General features: G+C 43.2%; 1 protein-coding gene across 1 annotated transcript; it reads right to left on the bottom strand.

Annotated features, from left to right (window-relative positions):
- Positions 1-21478: 21478 nt before the first annotated feature.
- On the bottom strand, positions 21479-26024 carry LOC103695565. Its single transcript, XM_008776929.2, has 3 exons — positions 25550-26024; positions 22844-22943; positions 21479-21875 (listed from the first exon to the last, which is right to left on the bottom strand). The coding sequence occupies exons 1-3, from the start codon at positions 25830-25832 to the stop codon at positions 21803-21805; spliced, it is 456 nt and encodes a 151-aa protein (XP_008775151.2). The 5' UTR covers positions 25833-26024; the 3' UTR covers positions 21479-21802.
- Positions 26025-26686: the final 662 nt, after the last annotated feature.

Genomic DNA, 26686 nt, shown 5'->3' with positions numbered 1-26686 from the left:
ATCCGATCCCATTTTTTGTTCAGATCTTAATTTTGGATCCATATCCGATCTGGTTGAAGATCGGATCGGGTCGGGTTCAAGTTGGGTCCAGATCGGGTCCGGATCCAAGTCGGGTCGAATTCGGATTCGGATCAGATCCAATTTTTTTATATTTTTGGGAAAGAATTTGGGTAAATCTAATTTGCTCATATCATAATTATGAGGTGCCGGGTGACCCATGACTTGAAAGACTTGCAATTGATCTCCAGTCAGAACAGATGACCCCTGACTTACTAAGTAAGTCGGTCTACAAGCCAAATTTCATATCACACTATTTTTTGTCCATATGACTGATTGGACGGAACTTGGTGTCTCCCAGCTCCCCTCTCACAAGGACAAAAAAAAATCCCAGACCTTCCAAAATCCAATTCCATTGCAGAAAACTGGCACATGACCCATATTCAGTTCAGTGTTCCCTCACTTCCTCCCTGTAAAAGTTAAAAAAAACAGAAACCAAAAAACCGAAGAGGAAAAAAAAAAAAAAAAAGCCAGCTACCGAGACACCAGAGGTATCAACAGTGTAATAGACCGAGAGAGGATCCTAACAGAACAATAGTGCCATGACCCACACAAAAAAAGAAAAAAAAATTCTCTTTTGCTTTTTCCCCCTCTCTTTCTCTCTTCGGATCCATTCGGGTTAGGTCGGGTCCATTCAGTAAACCCAGATCCGATCCAGAAAATGATTCGGGTCCAATTTTAGGATCCGACTCGAACCTGCGGGTCCTAAAATTCGGATCGGATTGGGTCGGATCTCAGATCGACCCGACCCATTTGCAGCCTTACCTATCACGTACTGTCCAGTCCCAATGCGCGCAGTGCTTGAGATCGGCACGGGCAGGTTTCGTGGGTCTGCGACGGGTAACATGGCCATTTTTTGTGGCTAGAAAAAGGGTGCCAGAGGCCCAAATAAGGAAGTTCCAGGTAACTGGTTCTCCACCTCAACAATTGATAAGGTGATCTTAGAAAAAATAAACTTATTAGTGATAGGACAGTGAAAGAGATTAGCTCCAGCTTCACTAATACAAGCTATGAGCCATAAGATTTTAAGCCAAACTAGTTAACCAATCATTTTAGAGCTAGAAACATACCGATCATCAATTATCTTTAAGATATTTGGCAACCAACTTTTTGTTTTTCCTTCTTTTGTGGAAACGAATGATTCATACATATCTAATATAGATAAATTTAATAAAATTAGAAAATAAATAATTTTATAGTGCTCTAGACAACTCTTTATCTCTAGCCTACAATATGCCTTCGAAGTAACTGGCTCCATCCAATTTACGACTCCGTTTAACTCTTTAAATATATACTTAACTTAAAAAATTATTTTATTATTTATCATAGTCCCAATATTCTGAAGCAGGTGGCCCCGGCAACCTAACTTTTAAAGTGAGGATCATGAATGGGCGCTAGTGTTAGACATGTGCAGCTAAAATACCAGTGTTTGACATAAATAAAAGCAAAAGAGAGATAAAAGAGTATCCACCATATTTCTCAAGGAAACATAATCTTTAGAAATATAATAAAAAAATCTCAATGAAAGTTTGCATTAGGATCATTTCCTGGACCACCGCAATACCCTGACATGGGACAGATTTGGGGAACCACCTTCTTAATTGTGACGTGGACAGGTCATCATGACAGCTCAGGTGGTCCTATTCTATTAAACTTTTTACCCCCTCTCTCTCTCTCTCTCTCTCTCTCTCTCTCTCTCTCTCTCTCTCTCTCTCTCTCATATTATGCGTCTCGTGAGAGCACATGAGGACGACTCACCGTAAACCAGCTCTTCTCCACCGTATGCGTCTAATCCTGAAACACGCTTGCATGCGTCACCTCTGATAAGATATGTTATAGAAGATGTGCAAGGCACGTGGCACCTAAAGATTTTAGGTAGAAGATTTGTTTCAAAAGATTAAGCACGAATAACACAATAATATATTTTTATTTTGGCCATTATATATATTGTGGTTCAAATCTGGCCCGAGAGTGACCACATCGAAGGAGTCGGAGAGCTGCCGAAGTACGAAGCATGACAAGAGAAGCCACTTCTCGCGACCGACCGGGATACCTACACAAAGCCTCACCGGTGAGGGCCCTCTGACGATCAAGTTAGAGTAGAGCTTAGTAGATCCAGCCAAAAGTCCCTCAATATTACATGTCAGACGTTTTTATAGTCCCGATAGGGATACTCAAGTAGCGGAGGTATGGCCCGTTTCCATCATGAAGGGAAGTGGCGTGCAGTCAGAGCTTGCTTGTGGCGCACGGTGAAGTCCGTTCTTGGAAACGGTAAGGCATTGACAGTCGTAGCAGGATATGGTCGGAGTAGCATGGCGCTGTCCTCGGACTATTGTGGGCCAGCTAGCAAAGCGTGACATAGTGGTGTTAAGATGTACGACCACGTAGGAGGGCGTGGGCACGCACATGGGTGCGGCCATCGGCAAGGCCGAACTCGTTGAGAGGTCGCATCATGCATTTGGCGAGGTCGGCTTGACAGGTGCCAAGGTGTGTCCGGCGAAGTTCTTCGAGCTCAAGGGTCGGGGCGTATAATTGGAGAGGGCGCTCCCAGCTTGGCCGGGGCGCGTCGGCGAGCAAGGAGGGCGCCCCGAGCTTAGCCGGGGCGCGTCGGCGAGCAAGGAGGGCGCCCTCCTAGGGAGAGCGCCCCGAGCTAGGAGGGCGCCCCGAGCTTGGCCGGGGCGTGTCAGCAAATATCCAAGGTTGAAGGAGCTTTCAAAGCCGAAGCGCATCGACGAGCAAGGAGGGCGCCCCGAGCTTGGCAGGAGCGTGTCGGCGAATATCCAAGGTTGAAGGAGCTTTCGGCAGAGCCCGGGGCTGGGCTGATTCTAGGCCGGACCGAGGACACATCTGGTTGGGGTTGATGCCGATCGGTCCAAAACTGGGTGGCCTCTTTTGTCGTGGGCTGGACGATCCATTTTACCCCCCATCATTTGCCCCCCGACTTTCGAGGCTAAGTTGCTTTCCAGCTCGGGCGAAAGAAGTAATTGAATTATTGGTCGTCCAGCGGCGTGGCCTGGCGCTGGCGCTTGTGAAGACGCGCATGCTGAGTAGGGAACACTTGGCGTCTTTCATAGCCGAGAGCTTTGAGTCGGGCTTTCAGTGCCGAGCTTAGGTGGCTTGAGCTGCCACGTCACCCCAAGCAGGGTCCGTCATGGGGACTTCCTTGTGTCCCATGTGTGCATTCTTTTCCAAAGAGGTTGCTTGATGGAATGGAGCGGGGCGACTATTAATGCCTCATCCCCTGAAGCGCCCTGCCTGATGGAACACGAGAAGCCGACCATTAATGCTCCATTCTCCGAAGCGTCTCACCCGATGGAACACGAAAGGCCAGCTATTAATATTCCGATCTCCAGAGCACCGTCCATAATGATCGGCATTGAGTGCCGCAATCCGGAAAGATTTGTTGAGGCCCTTTTGGGGCCTGCCATGTGGCGGGACTCGGCTTGTCTGATTGCTTGGGCTATCCGATCAGAGCCGTTGTAGTAGGCTATATAAGACTTGGAGAAGACCCTAGAATCGTTATTTGATCCTTTTCGCCTCCACTTCTTTTCTTCCCGGCCGCTATTGTTGTGGTGTTCAAGCCTTTTCTTGGGCGTTCTGGGAGCTTCTTGTCGACTTTTATATCAAACGCTATTCATAATCTTCGGCGATCGTCCTGCTTCTCCTCGATCATTTTCTTCAGCGAGCTCTTCGGGTAGGTGTTTTATCCTTCTCTCGATCGCTCGGAGAGTCTCGTCTTTTTTCCTCTTTATATTTCTGTGAACAAGGCAATGAGCTCGCCTACGAGGGTCTTGATGTTCGGCACAGGTTTGTCCCGAGCTCAGACTTCTTCCGGTGTGGGGGAGACTGAGTTCGAGGCGGGCCTAGATCCGCATGGGACCGGCTCGCTCTTGAGTGATGAAGACTTGGGCGCGGTTCATACCCAATTCTTCGTTCCCTCGAAGTTTGTTCTTAAGCTCCCGGACCTCGGTGGGCGAGTTACCAACCCTCCTGAAGGTTAGATCGGAGTGTACATAGACACGCTTCGAGCAGGGCTGAGATTCCCTCTGCACGAGTTCGTGGGAGAGCTTCTGACGGCTTACCACCTTGTGCCTGCACAGCTCGCCCCGAACTCGTGAAGGATGATAATTGGCTTCCTCACCCTTTACCTTGCGCACGGTCTATCCCCCTCAGTAAACATCTTCAGAAGTTGCTTTATAGTAAAGGGCAACCCCACAGACAAAGGATTGTAGTTCTTCTCTCCCCGAGGAGGCCGTAAGCTTTTCGGAAGACCTCCAGCTTGAAAGAGTAGATGCCCTACAAGCCAATCGCAATATGTATTGCGAAAGGTTTTTTCTTTTGATTTGTCCAAATCATGTACATGACATTTAAATATGAATAAAGGCGTTATGTTTTATCATATGCTGTTGATTATATTTATGATAAACTCCTTAGATTAGGGCAATGGTTTTAAGACTATGATGAGATCATACTAGTGAGACTTAAAATCCTAAAATCCTAATCTTAAATATTTCCAGTCATTGGTACATTGAGTCGGGGATCAATGATTACCGGAAAGACTGGCATGTCTTATGTATGCTCGATGCAGAGGATGATTGATCTCACAATCATTTGTGTGGAGACACTAATATAAAGATGTGGGTGCTCATTAGAGGAATGAGTTCACTGAATTGACCTACAAAGAGAAATCTTATGAAGTCTTACTTACATGTCAAAAGATGATTCTCTTAGTGGGAGTTGTGCAACTGATCCTATGACCTGAGATCACCATGGTATCTTGTGCACATGAACCCATATTTTGGTTTACACTCATTCATGACAATAAGTTATGTACGAGGTCTTCTGGATATGGTGAATTGTGTACGAAGATTATGAGTAGGTCAACAAGGAATTAATCACTTCTAGTAAGAGAAGATAGCATCCTATTTATTCTAATCATATGATAATTCAGGAAGCCTTTGATCAAAGCAGAATGAAAATTAGAAAGAGTTTCTAATGTTTCATTATTTGAATTATCATTAAAAGATTGAGAAAAATATGAATATGAAATTGAGTTTGACATATATTCATACTCATATACATATTTGGGATGCAGTTTGATTAAAGGATTGAATTGCATGGTAACTTGCCACTGAAGGGTATTTTTGGTATTTCTACCAAATTCCATATTTTCCGGGTAGACATGACACGTTGCTAGACGTCAATCTTGTCTTATAGGTTTGATCGAATTAAAGAGTTTAATTCGATCACCAATTAGAAAGGATTCTAATTGTTAAGTTTGGGTTCGCGCAGTTTGGACTTAAATCGATTAGAAGAGTTCTAATCAAGTTGGGTCAACTTGCACTCACACCTATTGCTGGCTAAGTATGGAACCCAATGGGTCACACACAAGAAAACTTATTAAGGGTCTAATTGGATTAGATCATGTTTGCAAGATAGACATCCTAGCAGGTGTTGCAAACCCTTAGCTCTTGATTCGAATTGGATTCGAATCTGATTCTTAATTGATCTAATTTGATTAGATCATCTTCTAATATGGGTTAGCCAAGAGTTGGCACCTAATTGGCTTGGTTTGAGTCTAATTGGATTAGATTTAATAAATCATTCAATCTAGACCGTTAGATCTTGATCTACCGTTGGATGAAGACATAATGGAGAGTTGGTTTAACCCAATTGGATTGGGTTAGAGGATGGCTATCATAATTGACCATTGGATCTTAATCCCACCATTGGATGAAGACATAATGGGTCAAGTAAATGGCGCCTTGCATTGGAGCCCTTGGATCATCATCATGAAAGATCAAGAGGTGAGGCATGATGGACATGTGATTAGCATGTGATGTTGACTTGGTCAAAATATGGCACCACATGAAAGGACATATCATTTGATACACCTCTTCACTTGATCTGCACCTCCTCTTATTTGATATGGCCCTTAGATGATGTCCTTTCATGAAAGGATGTGTGAATGGGATGCATCCCTTGGAGATGCATCCCTACACCTATTATAAATAGGCTAGCACTCCATGGGTTTCATCATTCCAACTCCACCCCACTCCTCTCTTCTTTCTTTCTTACATTAGTTTCTTTCTTTCTAGCATTGCTTCTAGTGTGTCCTAAGCCAAGACAAGGTGGTCTTCTTTAGGACAAAAGGATTAGAAGTGATTCTAGAAGGTTAAAGAAAAATAGAAAGAAAGGAAAGCAAGCCATTAGAGTTCTTTAAGAATTCTGCATTAAGGATCAAAGTCTTTAGAGCTTAAGACTTAAATCAAGTTTTCGTGTGGATCAACGTTGGAGGGTGAACACTTGGGTACCTAGTGGAAATTCTGCATATTGGATTAGCGTTAGAGGTATTCTTCTATTTCTGCATTTATATTATATTATTTGATTGCTTCCATTAAGGTGATCTTGGCTTATAAGGGTTTTATGTTAAGGAACTTTATCAAGAAATTTTTAAAATTCCTAACTTCCGCTGCGCATTATAACATGCTAAAACCCTTCAAGTGGTATCAGAGCCATCCTTAATTGGTTCAATCAAATAATTATATATGATGTATGATTATTAATTTACTATGAGATAGTAATGTCATATGCTTAATGAAATGCTGAAATATATGATTCATATATGATATGATATGTAATAAAATGTCATGATATGAAATTTTCCATATAAAAATATGTTGAAGCATGTTAATTAGTTGCTTATGATTTATACATGCTATGAGATAGCTATGATGCATGATAGCTTATTTTAGATATGTTAAATGTATGTTACAATTAAAGAATGTGCTAGAGACTAGTAAGCCCTCAATAAAAATTATATTAAGTCATAGTGTTGAAAAACTTTGAGCTAACCCATTCTAGAACAATTAATCTAATTGGTGTCTAAGAAAAGCACTAAAGGTGGTTACTTAATTAGGACCTTACTCTCTGAGTAAGGGGAGCCTCCCACCTGCTTACCTGGCCAATTGTTTGATTGCCTATTATGGATAAGCTTAATATTGATATAACACTATTGATAGCCTTCCTTCATGCCTCGATATTATTATGTCAAGATCCATGCTAGTTTGTTGTGCTAACACAAAACTTGCAATGGGGACTGATGTTATACTGTCTTGGTGCATTAAGATGCTTATGGCATATTTTAATATATTGCTTTGTTGTGCAACCACAAGGGCAATATTATTCGAATATGACTATATGGAAATGAAGGGTTTGACTTAACTAAAATATTATTGTTTGTTGTGCTAACACAAGGCAATAAGTATTTTAAGAGGACAAGATAAAGTTGAGAATTGCATGAGATGCAATTGGAAAGAGGTTCCTACCTTTGAACTCATAAGAGTTTGTTGTGTAAACACAAGGCTTTTTATGATGAATTAGGATCTCAACCCTACTAAGAAAAATTATATTTTCACGTTTATCATAGGAGAGGGCTATGATATTCGATAAAAATAGTAGGAGACAAATTAGATTAAAGTCCTTATCTAGTTGCAAACATGTCATCATGATTGGTCTGCTTATATTAGTTATGTTCTTGCATATGTAGAATTATTAAATGGCTTCTTCACTTTCACTAAGAGGCATCTTAGATGCCAACAAGTTGACCGGACCAAACTATGTGGACTGGTTGAGGAATTTAAAGATAGTACTCACTCAGGAGAAAATTTCCTATATACTTGAAACCCCTGATCTTGGAGATTTAGGGGATGATGCTACAGAAGAGGAGGTTGCCACACATAAGATGTGGAAAAATGACAGTGTGACTGTCAAATGTATCATACTTGCCTCTATGAGCAATGAATTACAAAGGCAACATGAAGGCATGGACACTCAATCCATACTTCTCAATTTAAAAGAGTTGTATGGAGAACAAAGCAGGACTGCTAGGCATGTGATATCTAAGCAGTTGTTCCGTGCTAGAATGAATGAAGGAACTCCAGTGCAAAACCATGTTCTTATGGTTATAGACTTGATCACCAGATTAAGTCAATTAGGTTTTGCTATGGATAGTGAGCTCAGTCAGGATTTGATCCTGCAATCACTGCCTGATTCATTCTCTCAGTTTGTTGTGAACTTTTACATGAACAAGCTGAACACCTTCCTGCCCGAGCTGTTAAATATGCTCAAAACAGCTGAAGGCCATATTAAGAAGGATAAAGGTCCACTCCTTCTTATAGATGGCACCTCTAAGAGAAAATCGGGCAATAAGGGTTCTAAGAAAAGATTGAAGCCTAAGAGTAGCATCAAAAAGAAAAAAGGAAAGAAAAACTCCGGATCAAGTACCTGTTTTCATTGCGGCAAAGCTGGACACTGGAAAAGGAATTGCAAGAGTTTTCTTGCAAGTATGAAGACCGATGCAAGAGTTGCATCAAAAGGTATGTTTATGTTACATGCCAACTTGTCATTAAGTTCTTCAAATTCAAATTCATGGGTATTGGATACCGGCTGTGGTTTTCACATTTGCAAATCTTTGCATGGACTACAGAAAATTAAAATTTTGAAGAAAGGTGACTTCGAGCTGTATGGCGCTGGAGGAGAGTCCATCCAGGCTGAAGCTGTTGGAACCTACAACTTGGAATTGCCTTCGGAAAAGCTCCTACAATTAGAAGATTGTTATTATATGCCCAAAATTATTAGAAATGTAATTTCCATTCCTTTGTTGTTAAAGAAAGGTTTTGAAATTAATGGAAAGGGCAATGGTTGCTCTATTTATTTTTCTAATAAGCATCTTTGCAATGGCATTATGGAAAATGGTCTTCTAGTTTTATTACTTAATGACAATGTCTTTCATATTAATAAAAGCAATAAAAGAAAGAGAGAGGAAGTGAATAATACCCTCCTTTGGCATTGCCGACTTGGTCACATAAGTGAATCAAGAATCAACAAGTTATACAAAGAAGAGTTCCTTGATCCTTATGATTATGAATCATTAGGAACTTGTGAATCTTGTCTTATGGGAAAAATGACCAAGTCTCCATTCACTGGACATGGAGAAAGGGCAAGTGAGTTATTAGGACTTATACATACAGATGTATGTGGTCCTATGACAACTCCAGCTAGAGGTGGATACTCTTACTTCATCACATTCACTGATGATTTATCAAGGTTCGGATTTGTGTATCTTATGAAACATAAATACGAAGCCTTTGATAAGTTTAAAGAGTATCAAAGTATGGTTGAAAAACAAACCGGAAAGTGTATTAAAATCCTTCGATCTGATCGAGGAGGTGAATACCTTTCTAGTGAATTTTTAAATCATCTTAAAGAAAAGGGCATTCTCTCTGAATGGACACCTCCGTATACGCCACAACTAAATGGTGTAGCTGAACGGAGGAATCGTACTCTATTAGATATGGTAAGGTCCATGATGTGCTTTACAGATCTTCCTATTTCCTTCTGGGGTTATGCCTTAGAAACTGCTACATATGTGCTAAACAGGATACCTTCAAAATCTGTATCTAGTACTCCATATGAGATATGGAGAGGTAGAAAGCCCAATCTTAAATATTTTAAAATATGGGGCTGCCAAGCATATGTCAAAAGAAATTTTGGACATAAGCTAAGTGCTAGATCAGATAAATGTACATTTATAGGTTATTCCAAAGAAAGTATTGGATATCTCTTCTATCACCCTACTGAACAAAAGGTATTTGTTAGTAGGCATGCCACTTTCTTAGAAAAAGAGTTTATCTTAGAAAAGGGCAGTGAAAGAAGAATTGAACTCCATGAAGTTCAAGACCTACAAATAGAAACACAAGAAATTCTTCAACCAGATGTACCCATTGATGAAGTACAACCACAACACACATCTCCTCTCCAAAGGTCAGATAGAGTGCGAAATGCACCTAAGAGGTATGGGTTTATCATTGAGAATGATGAAGCCCACATCGTCGAAAATGATGATCCTCTGACCTATTCGGAAGCTATCATGAGTAATGACTCTAACAAATGGTTAGAAGCTATGAAATCCGAAATAGACTCTATGTATACCAATCAAGTATGGACTTTGGTTGATTCACCAGAAGGTGTAAACCCTATAGGTTGCAAATGGGTCTATAAGAAGAAGATTGGAGCAGATGGCCAAGTAGAAACCTACAAGGCTAGATTGGTGGCAAAAGGTTTCAGGCAAAAGCAAGGAATTGACTATGATGAAACTTTTTCACCAGTTGCCATGCTTAAATCTATTCGGATTTTGCTTGCAATAGCTGCATACTATGATTATGAAATTTGGCAGATGGATGTCAAAACCGCCTTCCTTAATGGTTATCTTGAGGAAGAGGTTTACATGACACAGCCAGAAGGATTTGTCTCAAGTGGGAGAGCAAATCAAGTATGCAAGCTTAAGAGATCCATTTATGGATTAAAGCAAGCATCGAGGAGTTGGAACATCCGTTTTGATACAACAGTCAAAGAGTTTGGTTTTATCAAAAATGTGGATGAACCATGTGTGTACAAGAAGACTAGTGGGAGTGCCGTTGTCTTCTTAATATTGTATGTAGATGACATACTAATCATTGGAAATGATATTCCAATGTTACAATCGGTCAAGACTTGGCTATCAAAAAGCTTTTCCATGAAAGACTTGGGAGAAGCATCCTATATACTTGGTATAAAGATCTATAGGGATAGATCTAAAAGGATGCTAGGCTTGTCCCAGTCTAGGTACATAGATCATGTGCTAAAAAGATTCAGCATGGAAGGAAGTAAAAGAGGTTACTTACCTATGAGTCATGGCATACGTCTCTCTAAGAAGATGTCTCCTAAGACATCTGAAAAGAGGAATAGAATGAATTCTATTCCCTATGCTTCGGCAGTAGGATCAATTATGTATGCTATGCTATGTACTAGGCCTGATGTTGCTTATGCCTTAGGCATAACAAGCAGATTCCAGGCTGATCCAGGAGAAAATCATTGGATAGCTGTGAAAAATATTCTTAAGTACTTAAGAAGGACTAAAGATATTTTTCTAGTTTATGGAGGATCTGAGTTGAAACTAGAAGGATTTTCTGATTCTAGTTTTCAATCAGATCCAGATGATAGCAAGTCCACTTCAGGGTATGTCTTTACCCTAAATGGTGGTGCAGTGAGCTGGAAGAGTTCCAAGCAGCAAACTGTAGCTGACTCAACTACTGAGGCAGAATACATCGCTGTAAGTGAAGCCGCTAAGGAAGCTGTCTGGATGAAGAAGTTCATCGCTGAGTTGGGAGTAGTTCCTGAGATTGCTGGACCAGTTTCAGTTTATTGTGACAACACTGGAGCTGTTGCTCAAGCAAAGGAACCAAGATCTCATCACAAATCCAAGCACATTCTAAGACGCTTCCACCTCGTTCAAGAGATCGTCGAGAGACAAGACATAGTCATTGAACGAGTAGACACAAAGAACAACTTAGCAGACCCGTTCACTAAAGCTCTACCACAACAGCAGTTCGATCGCCACCTCGATTGTATGGGGATAAAATATAAGAGCGATTGGCTTTAGTGCAAGTGGGAGATTGAAAGAGTAGATGCCCTACAAGCCAATCGCAATATGTATTGCGAAAGGTTTTTTCTTTTGATTTGTCCAAATCATGTACATGACATTTAAATATGAATAAAGGCGTTATGTTTTATCATATGCTGTTGATTATATTTATGATAAACTCCTTAGATTAGGGCAATGGTTTTAAGACTATGATGAGATCATACTAGTGAGACTTAAAATCCTAAAATCCTAATCTTAAATATTCCCAGTCATTGGTACATTGAGTCGGGGATCAATGATTACCGGAAAGACTGGCATGTCTTATGTATGCTCGATGCAGAGGATGATTGATCTCACAATCATTTGTGTGGAGACACTAATATAAAGATGTGGGTGCTCATTAGAGGAATGAGTTCACTGAATTGACCTACAAAGAGAAATCTTATGAAGTCTTACTTACATGTCAAAAGATGATTCTCTTAGTGGGAGTTGTGCAACTGATCCTATGACCTGAGATCACCATGGTATCTTGTGCACATGAACCCATATTTTGGTTTACACTCATTCATGACAATAAGTTATGTACGAGGTCTTCTGGATATGGTGAATTGTGTACGAAGATTATGAGTAGGTCAACAAGGAATTAATCACTTCTAGTAAGAGAAGATAGCATCCTATTTATTCTAATCATATGATAATTCAGGAAGCCTTTGATCAAAGCAGAATGAAAATTAGAAAGAGTTTCTAATGTTTCATTATTTGAATTATCATTAAAAGATTGAGAAAAATATGAATATGAAATTGAGTTTGACATATATTCATACTCATATATATATTTGGGATGCAGTTTGATTAAAGGATTGAATTGCATGGTAACTTGCCACTGAAGGGTATTTTTGGTATTTCCACCAAATTCCATATTTTCCGGATAGACATGACACGTTGCTAGACGTCAATCTTGTCTTATAGGTTTGATCGAATTAAAGAGTTTAATTCGATCACCAATTAGAAAGGATTCTAATTGTTAAGTTTGGGTTCGCGCAGTTTGGACTTAAATCGATTAGAAGAGTTCTAATCAAGTTGGGTCAACTTGCACTCACACCTATTGCTGGCTAAGTATGGAACCCAATGGGTCACACACAAGAAAACTTATTAAGGGTCTAATTGGATTAGATCATGTTTGCAAGATAGACATCCTAGCAGGTGTTGCAAACCCTTAGCTCTTGATTCGAATTGGATTCGAATCTGATTCTTAATTGATCTAATTTGATTAGATCATCTTCTAATATGGGTTAGCCAAGAGTTGGCACCTAATTGGCTTGGTTTGAGTCTAATTGGATTAGATTTAATAAATCATTCAATCTAGACCGTTAGATCTTGATCTACCGTTGGATGAAGACATAATGGAGAGTTGGTTTAACCCAATTGGATTGGGTTAGAGGATGGCTATCATAATTGACCATTGGATCTTAATCCCACCATTGGATGAAGACATAATGGGTCAAGTAAATGGCGCCTTGCATTGGAGCCCTTGGATCATCATCATGAAAGATCAAGAGGTGAGGCATGATGGACATGTGATTAGCATGTGATGTTGACTTGGTCAAAATATGGCACCACATGAAAGGACATATCATTTGATACACCTCTTCACTTGATCTGCACCTCCTCTTATTTGATATGGCCCTTAGATGATGTCCTTTCATGAAAGGATGTGTGGATGGGATGCATCCCTTGGAGATGCATCCCTACACCTATTATAAATAGGCTAGCACTCCATGGGTTTCATCATTCCAACTCCACCCCACTCCTCTCTTCTTTCTTTCTTACATTAGTTTCTTTCTTTCTAGCATTGCTTCTAGTGTGTCCTAAGCCAAGACAAGGTGGTCTTCTTTAGGACAAAAGGATTAGAAGTGATTCTAGAAGGTTAAAGAAAAATAGAAAGAAAGGAAAGCAAGCCATTAGAGTTCTTTAAGAATTCTGCATTAAGGATCAAAGTCTTTAGAGCTTAAGACTTAAATCAAGTTTTCGTGTGGATCAACGTTGGAGGGTGAACACTTGGGCACCTAGTGGAAATTCTGCATATTGGATTAGCGTTAGAGGTATTCTTCTATTTCTGCATTTATATTATATTATTTGATTGCTTCCATTAAGGTGATCTTGGCTTATAAGGGTTTTATGTTAAGGAACTTTATCAAGAAATTTTTAAAATTCCTAACTTCCGCTGCGCATTATAACATGCTAAAACCCTTCACAGCTATGGGTGGAAGGACAAGTTTTTCCTTGTTTCCTCCGAGCGGTCACGGGGATTTGATCCGACCTGGAGCTTTCCGCTGGCCTTGGCGAATAACAAGCTCCCACAATTATCGCAGTCCGAGCAGGGCATTTTAGATAGTTTGCTCGGGCTGAGGGAAACTCCACGGCTCTCCGATCTGCTTAGCGAGGAGGCTTTGATAAATCTTGGCCTGAGCCCGGCTCGCCCCGAAGGTAAGAGTAACTTAGTCGCTCCTTTTTCCTTTCCATGCAGGGTCCTAATAAGACTTTTTGTCATCAGATATTGCATGGATGATCTTTAATGCCAAGATGTTGATGGCCAAGTATAGGAAGAGGATGGCCACCTCGGAGGGGGCTCAGCCCAAAAGAAGGCCGAAGAAAACTAAAGTTAGCTCCGGCTCCGGGATTGAGCGGAGTGAGCTCGGGGCAATTGAGGTTCTCGCCCTTGGTCAAGCTAGATCTAATCAAATTCTTGCGGCGGCGGTCGAGGTGCCCTTATTGGCGGAAAGGGGGAGCCCTTCTGGTTCAATGGCGGCCGTGCCCATTGGCCAAGTCCAGAAGGCTAGAGAAGCTATCTGGCTATTTGAATCGGGTATCGAATTGAGGAGCGGGTCCGAGCTCCCGACTTCTTTCGTGGGCCCAACTCTTGTTGAGGTCACGACTTTCCTTGAGGCTCCGATCTCAGCGGGGATTTTGATTCATCCTCGGGTTCCGACGTCAACCGGAGCGACTCCATTCCTTCCGAGTCCAGGATAGGGCAACTGCGACATCAGCGTCGCATATCCGAGGGCGCCTCGGGCCTTAAGTCCGATGACGTCGCCCGAGAGCTCATGTGCAACATTATGCTCCCACGCGATTGAGCCTTAATGGAGGAGAACTTCGATGACTTTTCCGTCGCATTTACTCAAACAGTGTCCTCATTTTCTATGCAAGTGTCCGACCTCCACTGACTTTATCTTTTGTGATAGTCCCTCCACGTGGTTGACATGCTGATGTCTAGCATGCTCGCCTACCGGGAGGAAGTAAGGGTGTTAAGGTCGAGGGTGGAGCGTGCTGAGCTTCAAGGACAGGAGGCCGAGGAGCGGGCGGCACTGGTAGAGCAGCAGCGTCGTATGATTGAGGTGAGGCCCACGGTCGTGGAGCAACGGCTTCGAAGTGCCAAAAAGAAGATACGGGCCGTTGAGGCCCTATTTAAAGACAAACTCGCTCAAATACGAGGAATGGAGGCCAAGCACTCCCAGGCTCGCTCGTCTGCCGCGGGTCATATTTCCGAGTTGGAAGCTGCTCTGACCCATCTTCAGAACGAGGTTGAGGAACTGAGGCCGAAGATCGGGTGGCTCGAAAGCCTTTTGGAGAAGTCTGCCGCGAGGCTGTTGAGAAATTCCGTCGGTCGGAGGAGTATCTCGACGAGCTGGTGGAGGGGGCTACCACTGCAATGGTCCAAGGTTTCAAAAATTGTCGCGATCAAGTCCAGCGACTTTTTCCTGGATCCGACCTCAGTAGCCTTCAGGCAAATCTAGACGAAGCTGTCGAGGTGGTCGGGGGTGCTGCAGAGGCCATTGCCGAAGCCGGGCCCGAGGTCGTCCGCGAAGTTGCCGTTGGAACGGCATCAAAAGCCATTCCTGAGGCCGGCGTCGGAGCCGAAGTCACCTTTGAGGCTAGCACAGGCGCCGCTCCCGAGGCTGCTAATGAAACGGAAGCTGCCTCTGATGCCGACGTGGAGGTCGTCCAGGTCGACTAGTTTTTGTTTTTGTAAGGTCGGCCGCCTAGGCCTTTTGTATTTGGTTCGATCTCAAGGTCGGGCTCCCTTGTATTTCACCCTTGGCCTCTTTTTGACATAAATGAAATATACATTTTCTTTCAGTACTTGGTACCTTTGGTTGTGTTTAAGCTTCTTTCGCTCTGCCTTTAGAATCTAGCTGGGCATTTGAGCTCGTCCTGCTTTGCGTCCGATTGTCAAAGAATCGAACTTCGCAGCTCAAGTCTGAGCCTATCTTACATAGCAGGAGCCGTTTCAGAGATTTGCCAAAGTCCTTACGCTCGGCATCCGCTTTCATCTCGGAGATAATCCTTCAATAAAATGAGCTCATGGCTCTTTGTTCGACATCGCAGACCACCTTGGGCCCGATTCAAAAGGTGATGCCGGTAAATAAGAAAAACATACTCAAGACTAGCTTAAGAACAGAATTCCGCCCGAAGGTTGATTCCAGCTCGGGAATAGTTCGAGACCTGCTCGAGAATAGAAATCCACTCGAGAGTTGCCACCAGCTTGAGAATAGAATTCCGCCTGAGGGTTGATTCCAATTCAGGAATAGCTCGAGACCTGCTTGAGAATAGAAATCCGCTCGAGGGTTGTAACCAGCTCAAGAATAGAATTCCACTCGAGGGTTAATTCTAGCTTGAGAATAGCTCGCGACCTGCTTGAGAGTAGAAATCCGCTTGAGGGTTGCCACCAGCTCGAGAATAGAATTCCGCCCAATGGTTGATTCCAGCTCAAGAATAGCTCGAGACCTGCTCTAGAATAGAAAATCCACTCGAGGGTTGCCACCAGCTCGAGAATAGAATTCCATCCGAGGGCTGATTCCAGCTTGGGAATAGCTCAAGACCTGCTCGCGGGTTGTCCCTAGCTCGAGAATAGATTTCGCCTGAGGGTTGATTCCTGCTCGAAAATAGATCGAGATCTGCTCGAGAGTAGATATCCGTTCGAGGGTTGCCACCAGCTCAAGAATAGAATTCCGCCCGAGGGTTGATTCCAGCTCAGAAATAGAAGCGAGTTAAGCTGCCCCATCGGTCAGCGCGGCAGCGACTGTAGAAATTCCTCGGGGATTTATGTGGGTGCTCTTTTTCGAGGCATTGTCGGGTGGAAGGCGAGGAGTTGGGCATCAGAGGCCTGTCCTCCAAAATAGCTCTCATAGCTATCTCGGTCCCCAAGATTATGGCCTGGGGAGATTCGCTGAGGAGGCTTCCAGACATGCCACGTGGCAAAACTTGGCCGTGAGGCATTTGGTTGCCCCATTCTGAGCCATTGTAGTAGGCTATATAAGGCCTTCGAGGGAAGGAGCCCCAGGACCTTCACTCGGCTTTTCCTTCCTTCATCTCCTTCTTCGGGTGCCACCCCTGCTGCGAAGAATTGCAGAGATGGTCTTCAGCAATAACATCTCGGTTGCCCGGCACAATGGGGTGGTTGCGTCAGATGGTGTTCAATCTGAGGAGAGGTCGAAAAGCCTCATCACCGGGGCGACAAAGGGCTCCCGTTGCAGGACGCGCTCCATCCTCGCCTACAGATGCTAGGAAGAACGTCGTCCGAGAGGCCTAGGCTCATTGAGTCCGGCGAGCCGTCGGAGCGGGTGACGATCCAGGACGGGGGTTGTCACGCCGGGGTGAGCTACCAGTGGGGGTGACGGTCCAAGACGCGGAAGTCGCCGCTGCGGCCGGGTTGGAAACTTGTTCAAGCCAATAGTTCTTTTGAAATCTCTCTCTCTCTCTCTGCTTTTGTAAATAGGTCACTTAGGCCTTTTGTATTTAGCCCGGCCTTAGGGTCGGCTATTTCGTAATCGGCCCTTAGCCTTTTGGTGAAAATGAAGTGGATTTTCTTTTCCACCTTGGAATCTAACACTACGTGTTAAGCTTGCCTCTCCTGAGTCTTTATGCCAGTTAGTAGGACCGGCATCGCATAGCTCAGGGATCAGCTCTATCTTTACTTCGCAACTCAACCCCCGCAGGGCTGACGAAGGCATTGTAGATAGATTCCGCAGTCACCGAATTTCCAGGTCTGGGCTAGGACGATTCGTCCCTTAACAGCAGCTGGGGGAGATTCTTTCGGCTTGCCACTAATATAACTTCGAGCGCCCCAAACTTCGTTGACGGACACGGTCATAGCAAGTACCCGCGGTCGCGAAAGCACTTGAGCTTGCGATCGACACAACGCGGGGCATCCTGAGCCGAGCTACAAGGGACGACTTTGTAGGTATAGTAGGAAGCTCCCCGCTCAGATCGGAGGCGTACTTTGTAGAATATTGCGGACGAGGGGAGCTCTTCAGCGGCTCCTCGTTGACGTCGCAGGGCGCCCCCCACTAAGATCGGGGGCGCACTTTGTAGAATATTGCGGACGGAGAGAGCTCTTCAGCGGCTCCCCATTGACGTCGCAGGGCGCCCCCCACTAAGATCGGGGGCGCACTTTGTAGAATACTGCGAACGAGGAGAGCACTTCAGCGGCTCTCTGTTGATGTCGCAGGGCGCCCCCCACTCAGATCGGGGGTGCACTTTGTAGAATACTACGGACAGGGGGAGCTCTTCAGCGGCTCCCCGTTGACGTCGCAGGGCACCCCCCACTCAGATCAGGGGCGCACTTTGTAGAATACTGCGGATGGGGGAGCCCTTCAGTGGCTCCCCTTTGATGTCGTAGGACGCCCCCCACTCAAATCAGGGGTGCACTTTGCAGATAAATTCTGCAGTCGCGAGGCCCTTTGGCTCTCGGTCGATACTGCAGGGCGTCCCGAGCCGGGCTCGACAGACAACTTTGTCGATAGATCTTGCCGTTGCGAGGCCTTTTGGCTCTCGATCGATGCTGCAGGGCGTCCCAAGCCGGGGCTCGAGGGACGACTTTGTCGATAAATCCTGCAGTCGCGAGGCCCTTTGGCTCTTGATCGATGCTACAGGGCGTCCCGAGCCAAGCTCGAGGGATGACTTTGTCAATAGATTCTGCAGTCGCGAGGCCCTTTGGCTCTCGATCGATGCTGCAGGGCGTTCCGAGCCGAGCTCGAGGGACGACTTTGTCGATAGATTATGCAGTCGTGAGGCCCTTTGGCTCTCGATCGATGCTGCAAGACGTTCCGAGCCGAGCTCGAGGGACGACTTTGTCGATAGATCCTGCAGTCGCGAGACCCTTTGGCTTTCGATCGATGTTGCAGGGCATCTCGAGCCGAGCTCGAGGGACGAGTTTGTCAATAAATCAATATATCGCTTATGCCGCGAAGGCAACCGAAGCGTGTCGAGCCCATTAGGGAGCCTCGAACACGCTTTGGAGACGTTCCAAAAGATAACTTTACTAATTGAGACATTCTGAAGTTTAAAAACCCTGACCTGGAGGGGCTAAGGTTTCATCCGGGGGTCATAGCTTACATCCTGGGTCGTCGGATCCAGACTAACGGGGGCACAGCCTCGTCTCTGCCCCCCAAAGTCAAAAGCCACTAACGTGTGGGATGTGGAAGAGCAGTGTTGAGGGTACCCGCACTAGGGCAATTGTCGTTGGGCCCGTTAGACGGCTCCGAGCTCTGTCCATCGAGCTCCATTCTGTCAGCTTGGCTACAGACAAATCGACTCAGCTGGCCTCTGCGAACAATCGCTTTAATCTTATCACGGAGTTGGTAGCAGTCCTCCGTGTCATGACCGTGTCTCTGTGGAAGCGACAGTATCTGTCTGGGCGCTTCGGCAACCCTGACAGTCGTATTTTCGGTGGGGCTCGGAGGTAGCCGTAACCCTCAATTTTTATGAGGATCTATGTCCGGAAGGACGTGAGGGGAGTGTATTCCGCAAAACCAAAGAAAGTGTAACTACCGGACCTCCAGGGGGATCTGCTCCTCAATCGGCGGTGCCCCTTATGGTACTCCGCAACTTGACTCTAGAGCATCTGGACTCGCCACCCCACTTCCTCTACTTTCCTATTGAGCTCGGCGAAGGATGAGGCTCCTACCGGCTGAAGGCTTTGAACAGCCGCGGTAAGAGCTTGAATTTGCTGAGCGAGCAGATAAAACTGTTCCGATTGGACCTGAGGAGTCCGATCCGCTGGCGCGGGCGCTGCAGGGGGTGAATTCTGAAGAGAGTGGTCGGGTGATGAGACCCGATTGCTTGACGCATTCGAAGCTCCATGACTCCTTAGCCTCATGATCACGACTCAGGCCCTTCCTTTAGCGCCAAAAATGTTGTGGTTCAAATCTTGCCCAAGGGTGACCACACCGAAGGAGTCGGAGGAGTTGCGGAGTGCGGAGGACGACAAGGAGAGCCACCTCCCATGACCGACCAGGGTACCTGCACAAAGCCTCACCGGTCTTTCCGGTAAGGCCCCTCCGACGATCAAGTTAGAGTGGAGCTTAATAGGTCCAGCCAAAAATCCCTCAATATTACCTATCGAGAGTTTTTATAGACCCGGTAGCAGTACTGAAGTAGCAGAGGTATGGCCCGTTCTCATTATGAGGGAGAGTGGCGCACAGCTAGAGCTTGCTTGTGGCGCGTGGTAGAATCCGTTTTTGGAAACGGTAAAGCGTTGACAGTCGTAGCAGAGTATGGCCGAAGTAGCATGGGTCTGTCCTTGGACTACTGTGGGCCAGCTAGCAAAGCGTGACGTAATGGTGCTACGATGTACGGCCACGTAGGAGGGTGTGGGCACGCACATGGGTGCGGCCATTGGCAAAAGCTGAGCTCGTTGAGAGGTCGCATCATGCATTTGGCAAGGTTGGCTTGATGGGTAACAAGGTGTGTCCGGCGAAGTGCCTCGAGCTCAAGGGTCGGGGCATGTAATTGGAGAGGGCGCCTCAAGCTTGGCCGGGGCACGTCGGCGAACAAGGAGGGTGCCCCAAGCTTGGCCGGGGCGCGTCGGCGAATAAGAAGATCGCCCCGAGCTTGGCCAGGGCGCATCGGCGAGCAAGAAGGGCGCTCCAAGCTTGGCCGGGGCGCATCGGCAAAAAAGAAGGGCGCCCCGAGCTTGGCCAGGGCGTGTCGGCGAATATCCGAAGTTGAAGAAGCTTTCGGCAAAGCCTAAGGCTGAGCTGACTCCGAGCAAGACTGAGGACACATCTGGTTGGGGTTGATACCTATCGGGCAGAAACTGGGTGGCCTCTTTTGTCGTGGGTTGGACGATCAATTTTACCCCCCCCCCCCCCCCCCCCCCCCCCCCAACATCAATATGTTTTCAATCCAAATCGAAGTTTAAATCTAATAATAACATGGATTTTAAGTGGAATTATTTAAGATATATCTGGTATGTTATATTTGTATTCAAATAAATTTTTAAATTTGCCTATAGCCAACAAACAATTAAGAATTAAGCTTACTGTAAGATGGGGTCTCCTATGATGATAGAATCATAGAAATTCCATTAAAATTCCTTAAGTATAATTTTCTTTATTTTAATTTTTGAAGCAAGCAATGTCATTAGGATTGATTTTGAAATTGAAAAATTAGAAGATTAAGCCCCTGAAGATTTAAATATATATAGCCAAAAGAATTTGGGGCTCGTTTGGTTCGTGGAAAGCATTTTTTCTCCTAGAATTATGATTCCTGAAAAACAAATTCTTAGAAAGAGAATGTCTAGAAAAGTACTTTTGGCATGTTTGGTTGACCATAAAAAAGTGACAAATTTTCAAAATGCTTATGTTTGATTGGCCATCCACTTTTCTGAAAAAGTTATGTATAATTTCTATTATGCCCTTAATAAAAATTAAATCTTTAATGCCTCTTTAATACTTCTTTAATGCTGAAGGGTCTTTTTGGAAAAAAATAAAAATGGAGTGATTCCCACCTCATGGAAAAGTAATTTTTCCATGTTTCTCATGAAAAAAACTTTTCCATAAAATGTGAAAATTATATTCCCATAGAAATACAACTTTTCCATCTCTCTCCTTTGAAAACTCCAACCAAACAAGAAGCATCTCATTACTTTTCCGTTGATCATACTTTCTCTCATTCTTTTCCCGCGAACCAAACAAGCCCTTATGATTAAGAAGAAATTGTACATACTTTGCGATGCCTTCAATTATGTTTAACAGCTTGTTTGGAGCCTCGAAGATGAGATCATGAGCAGGAAAGTTACACAGGAGACTCCAATTATGTGAGCATTCGTTCCTCTACTAATGAACAAAAGATGTCCAACCAGCAGCTTGAACGTGCGGCTTCTAAACATAAGATGCCAATTTGTGCTAAAGGCCAAAACAAGGCGAGGGTGACCAAGAGTCGCATCTCAAAGGTATCTTGCACTTCCAAAATACTATCAGACTTGGTAGGGATTTGATGTTATACAGTAATTCTTGATCTACCTTTCACCAACCTCCGAGCAATGACCTTTCGCCCACCTCTCGTCGATTTACTGAGCAAAATAATGCACACCATCAATTCTACTGAAACATTTTCCGACAGTAAATTCACAAAGGCTAAAACCAATTTCGCAAATAAAATAAGCAAGCAGCATTACTGCAGTCTTGTGAACTAGCTAGCTTGCCTGATGAGCATCAAAGAAAAGGGAAAATAAAATAAATAAATAAATAAATAAATAAACTAAACCACCACACAAAATAAGCAGTTGGCTGTCACACATACACACAAAGAAAAGTGAGTCATGAAGAACCCTTTTATTCCCAATGATTGTCAAGGGGTTTGCAAAGACCATGACTAATCTGATTGACACTGGGGGAAACCATTAACTGGTAGCCAGGGCATCTCCAAGGGATTAGCCCTCACTTGAACTCTTTCGATGCAAATCATGCTATTTTTTCTTCCATGTACAGAAATTACCATCTCAGGTGCTCTATATTAAAAGGATTGGTTAATGGCAAATAAGGATTTACACAGCCAAAGACAATGCTGAATAGTTATAGATAGATGTGTACATGAATAGGGTAAACTCGGTGATCAATAGCCAATCTAGTCACATTATATGTATAAACTATAATATAGTCAAATTATATATTAAAATTGCATGGCAGTTTTTTGGTTTATACATGTGTGTGATTGCTAGACTGATCTAACTCCTGTACCATCTCGAGAAAATATCATCATAGGTGCTCGTGCATATGCTTCCCCAATGTGCTAAAGCAGCTCTAATTGCACTCTAATTGCAGTTTTGGTCCAATCAACATGTCGAAGAAATGAACACAGTACTTCTGTCTGGATGTGTGGTTGGCCAGTCATAAAGCATTCTAAACGTGTATAGGCACAAATATTTTAGCTTGATCGTGTGTGGGTGTATCTGTATGCATGTGTATGTGTGCACATGCTTGCATGAATGTGAGAGAGAGAGAGAGAGAGAGAGAGAGAGAGAGAGAGAGAGAGAGAGACCGTGCAAGGAAACCATGAGTTCTCTTGCGCTTGATGTGGCTTGGCTGGTAAGTTCTTTTTGGAAGTAGGAGTAGAGGCTCATTAACCAAAGCATCATTTCCTGAAGAAAATATCAGTATTAGTAATGACAAGGTCCGTTAAATAGATTTCTTGAATTTGAGATACATCAGTACTAAAAGCATTTCTATTTCTAATAGTGGTAGTGCCTGTATATCACTGTGCTAGTTGAAATCGGGACAAAAGTTGAACATCGCCAACCTAGTAGGATGAAGGCTAAGAACTGCATAACATTCACTGTAACATGAAACAGGTTAAATAAACTTAGAATAACAAGTTAACAAGATTACATTGCAGGTGTAAATGCCTTAACAATCAGTTTTCAGCATCTATTCTTCCTGTAAATCTAGTTTACATTAGTAACCAATTAAAAGTACTAATTGAAGGAAGAAGTTATTAAGGTGCTTCTCCATCTTATATTAATGTGAAACACAAAAGAGAAAAAACACCATAAACAAGGACAGCAAAATAATAAATTGTAGAAGAAAAAACAAGTCTCCAAAACCCTTCACAAGCCTTCCCAAATAAGATCCACAGATTGTCTCCAAAAACCAGTACCAACTACATATCAGCTGCCTGGCACAATAAGATTACCTTAGCTCCACAAATTCCTCATTAGTACTAAGAAATTCAAAACGCCTGCTAGATCCCATATAGAACACAGTCTAATCCATGCCTCATATTTGAGGAATTCTTGGTTCCTCTTGGATATGCTGTTGCATGTCAAACCTTTCTTCTCTCGGTCAATTAAAATCAGGAAGCAAAATAAAATAAAAATAATTATGACAGCTATTATTTTTTTTTAAAAAAAAAGTAACTCTGGATTCATTCTCCAAAAAGTTAGCTTTGCCTAATTTATGGCACCTCTCAATACTTAAACTGTCTTCCAAGGACAAATGAAATTCAGCCTGATGGCCTCCAACATCATTTAACAAACCCATAAAATACAAATGAGCTAAACAACATACCAACTTTACATGTCCATGCCTGATAGAAAACTATCAGATATTAAAATTGAAAAGCACAATTATATAACTTTTTTAGATTTGGAGCAGCGAATTGCTATTATAAGTCACTTATAAATGCCTCATACGATGATATCACATGAAGTCCCACCCCTTGTTTACATAATTCATGATTTACCTGCTCTTCCCAAACCACAGCATCTGGTTCTAGTGGTTCAGTTAATCAACTGAACCCCTAAGTGACATAGGGTTGTGTAAGCCAGGTTCAGGGCAACCAAGTCCTTCATTTTTTATAAGCCATGGAAAAAGAAGACTAAGAATTTTTATCTCCTCGAGTTTCAAAATGAACACTTGAATGTAGGCAAAGGACCTTGAAGGTTCAGCGGTAATTGGACCTTTTGTGCAATGCATGCTCGTTCACATATTTTTCATTCTGCTCCATATTGTGAAAATGAGGCTTTCACACATCTCGGTAGATGTCAGGATAATCACTTTTCTCCCAAATAACTTTGATGTAAGCTGAAATTTAGCCGTTGAATTTAATGTTCTCCGGGAATTAGCTTTTTGCAAAGAAAAGACTTCAAAATTTATATGTGTTTATTAACCAGACACTATCAAGTCTGTTGAATCTTAAAAAGAAAGTATAAAGTATTGACATGTGCAACTTCCTACAAAACCTACATGCCACAAGCATTATTGATGTGAGCAGACCACAGAGTTCATACTTTGAAATCAAGTTGCTTCATGAAAGTAAAAAATGAAGGATTAAGTCTAACTTTTTGTTCCAACCACGAAACTATATGATCTTTAGCTAATTTTGAAAAGGAAATCTAAGTACGCGATATCTAATGCACGATGTTTTCTAGCTTATGCTGTTTAAAGGTTCAATACAAGTAAAAATAGTGCAAAATTGAGGAGATCCCTATCATTACTGGAATGGTACTTAGTTGGCATTAATTTTATGGCTCAGATATATCTCAAAGTAGTCTGCAATCATTTGACTTAAATAAAAAAACACTATTAAAGTATCCAAAGAGGGTTTTGGACAAACATGGAAAGGTAAGTGCCCTGTCCCTGATATGCACTAAGTGTATAACATGATGCCTATCCTCCTGACATACAACCACAACAATTTTCCTCCAAAACATATGTATCAATAACACCACTTTGCCTGGTTCCAAGCTTGTACGCAAAAGTTGAAGGGCTGGTGTTAGGTCAACGGCTAGCAGCAAAAAGAAGCTCAACCTATGAAATCAAACATACAAAAGTGATCTACAGCTTTTTTTTTAGCAAAAAAGAATAAAAGAAATTACTTCAGTATTCTACCTATAACCCTGCAATAGCCTTTTGGCAAGTTTTCACTCCTAAACAGTGTTCCTGAATGGACTAGAAGTTAGCACGAATGTAGAAGGTTTCTTCCGTCACAATTTAGATAACAATGTATTTTCTTTATACAAGAAATCATGTAGTGCAATTAGATATAGATAACAATCAAAATAATAATAATAATATCTGACCAGCTGCTTTGAATAAAGATGTCAGCAGAAAGAAATCAAAGACATCGAATTATAAGAAAAAAATAAAAAAATGAACGAAATGAAGCCAAATCCTCTTCTCGATTTCCGAAAACTGATAACAAAAATGAAATTTTTTGGAACCGAACGACTAAAAATTTCCTTCTCACCATCTTCAATGAAGAAGCGAAGCGAAGGGAGCCCGCAGGGAAAGGAAATCCCTTCAGAGGATGCAAATATTTTTAGAGTTTCGGCGTCTCCCCCTCCGCCTCCTCCTTCCACCGGAGGAGGCCAATGGGTCTGAAATTTCGCCGGAAAAGACTGAGCTGAGGGATTAGAAAGGAATTGAGGCAGGATTAACGAACTGCTCGGCTTCGGGGGCTGGAATGGATTGGAGAAGCGGAAGCGATTGATGAGGCAAGCTCCAGCCCGAGCTAGGGTTTTGGACGCCATCGTTCCTCTGGAGCGCCTAAAACCCTAGTTCGCTTGATCCCTTTCACAGGCTCCCAGCGGTCGCGCGAAAGAACCGGTTTATGTAAACGAGGCATAACCGGTTTGGACGGGCTAGTTTGGATCTAGCCTCTCGGTGTGAATAGGCGGGTACCGGCCGGTAAACATCCGATTCCGGCCGATCCAATATCGATTCTAGCTGATAGAAACCAAAATCGAATAATGACGAACACCAAGTTGATTCGGTACTATCTGAATCGAACTATTCGGCTCGGTTCAGCAGACTTTCAATTCTATCTCTCCTCTTCTCCACACCCTTCACCACCTTTCTTATCCACCCTCTTCCACACGTGCTCCCCTGCCCTAGTCAAACTCCAACTTCCTTGATCCACTCTATTGACATTCACCAAAGGCACCAAGATTATTTAACCATACAATCACGACCAATAAAATTAACACCGGTAGCCTTCTCGACATGTTATCAATAGCCAAAGTTGCCGTCTCGACCGCACATGATCATGTGGCACCGGCAATCATGAATATTCTAACATGATCGGTGCAAGTCTTTGGACCAACCAGTTTTGATTCCCTAAGAAATAGTTAAGTTATTGCGCCTGCCCCGATAGGCACAATGGAATTTAATAACAGATAGATACTCTCATCAATAAGGCTACTTGCGAGGATCATTATGACATAACTATGTTGGCACTCAAATTGGTATTACTTGTGGCTGAACTAACAATAGATACCTACCACGTTGATAAGAAATTATTGTCTACACTGCATGCACCATATAATCATGTAGCCACTAGTTCATATGGGTCTTGTTCATCAAGCTTATATCTGGATGCGCCATT

This window comes from Phoenix dactylifera, chromosome 4 (genome assembly GCF_009389715.1).
Source record: "Phoenix dactylifera cultivar Barhee BC4 chromosome 4, palm_55x_up_171113_PBpolish2nd_filt_p, whole genome shotgun sequence".
Lineage (NCBI taxonomy): Eukaryota > Viridiplantae > Streptophyta > Magnoliopsida > Arecales > Arecaceae > Phoenix > Phoenix dactylifera.
This window is presented reverse-complemented; position numbering and strand designations above follow the sequence as displayed.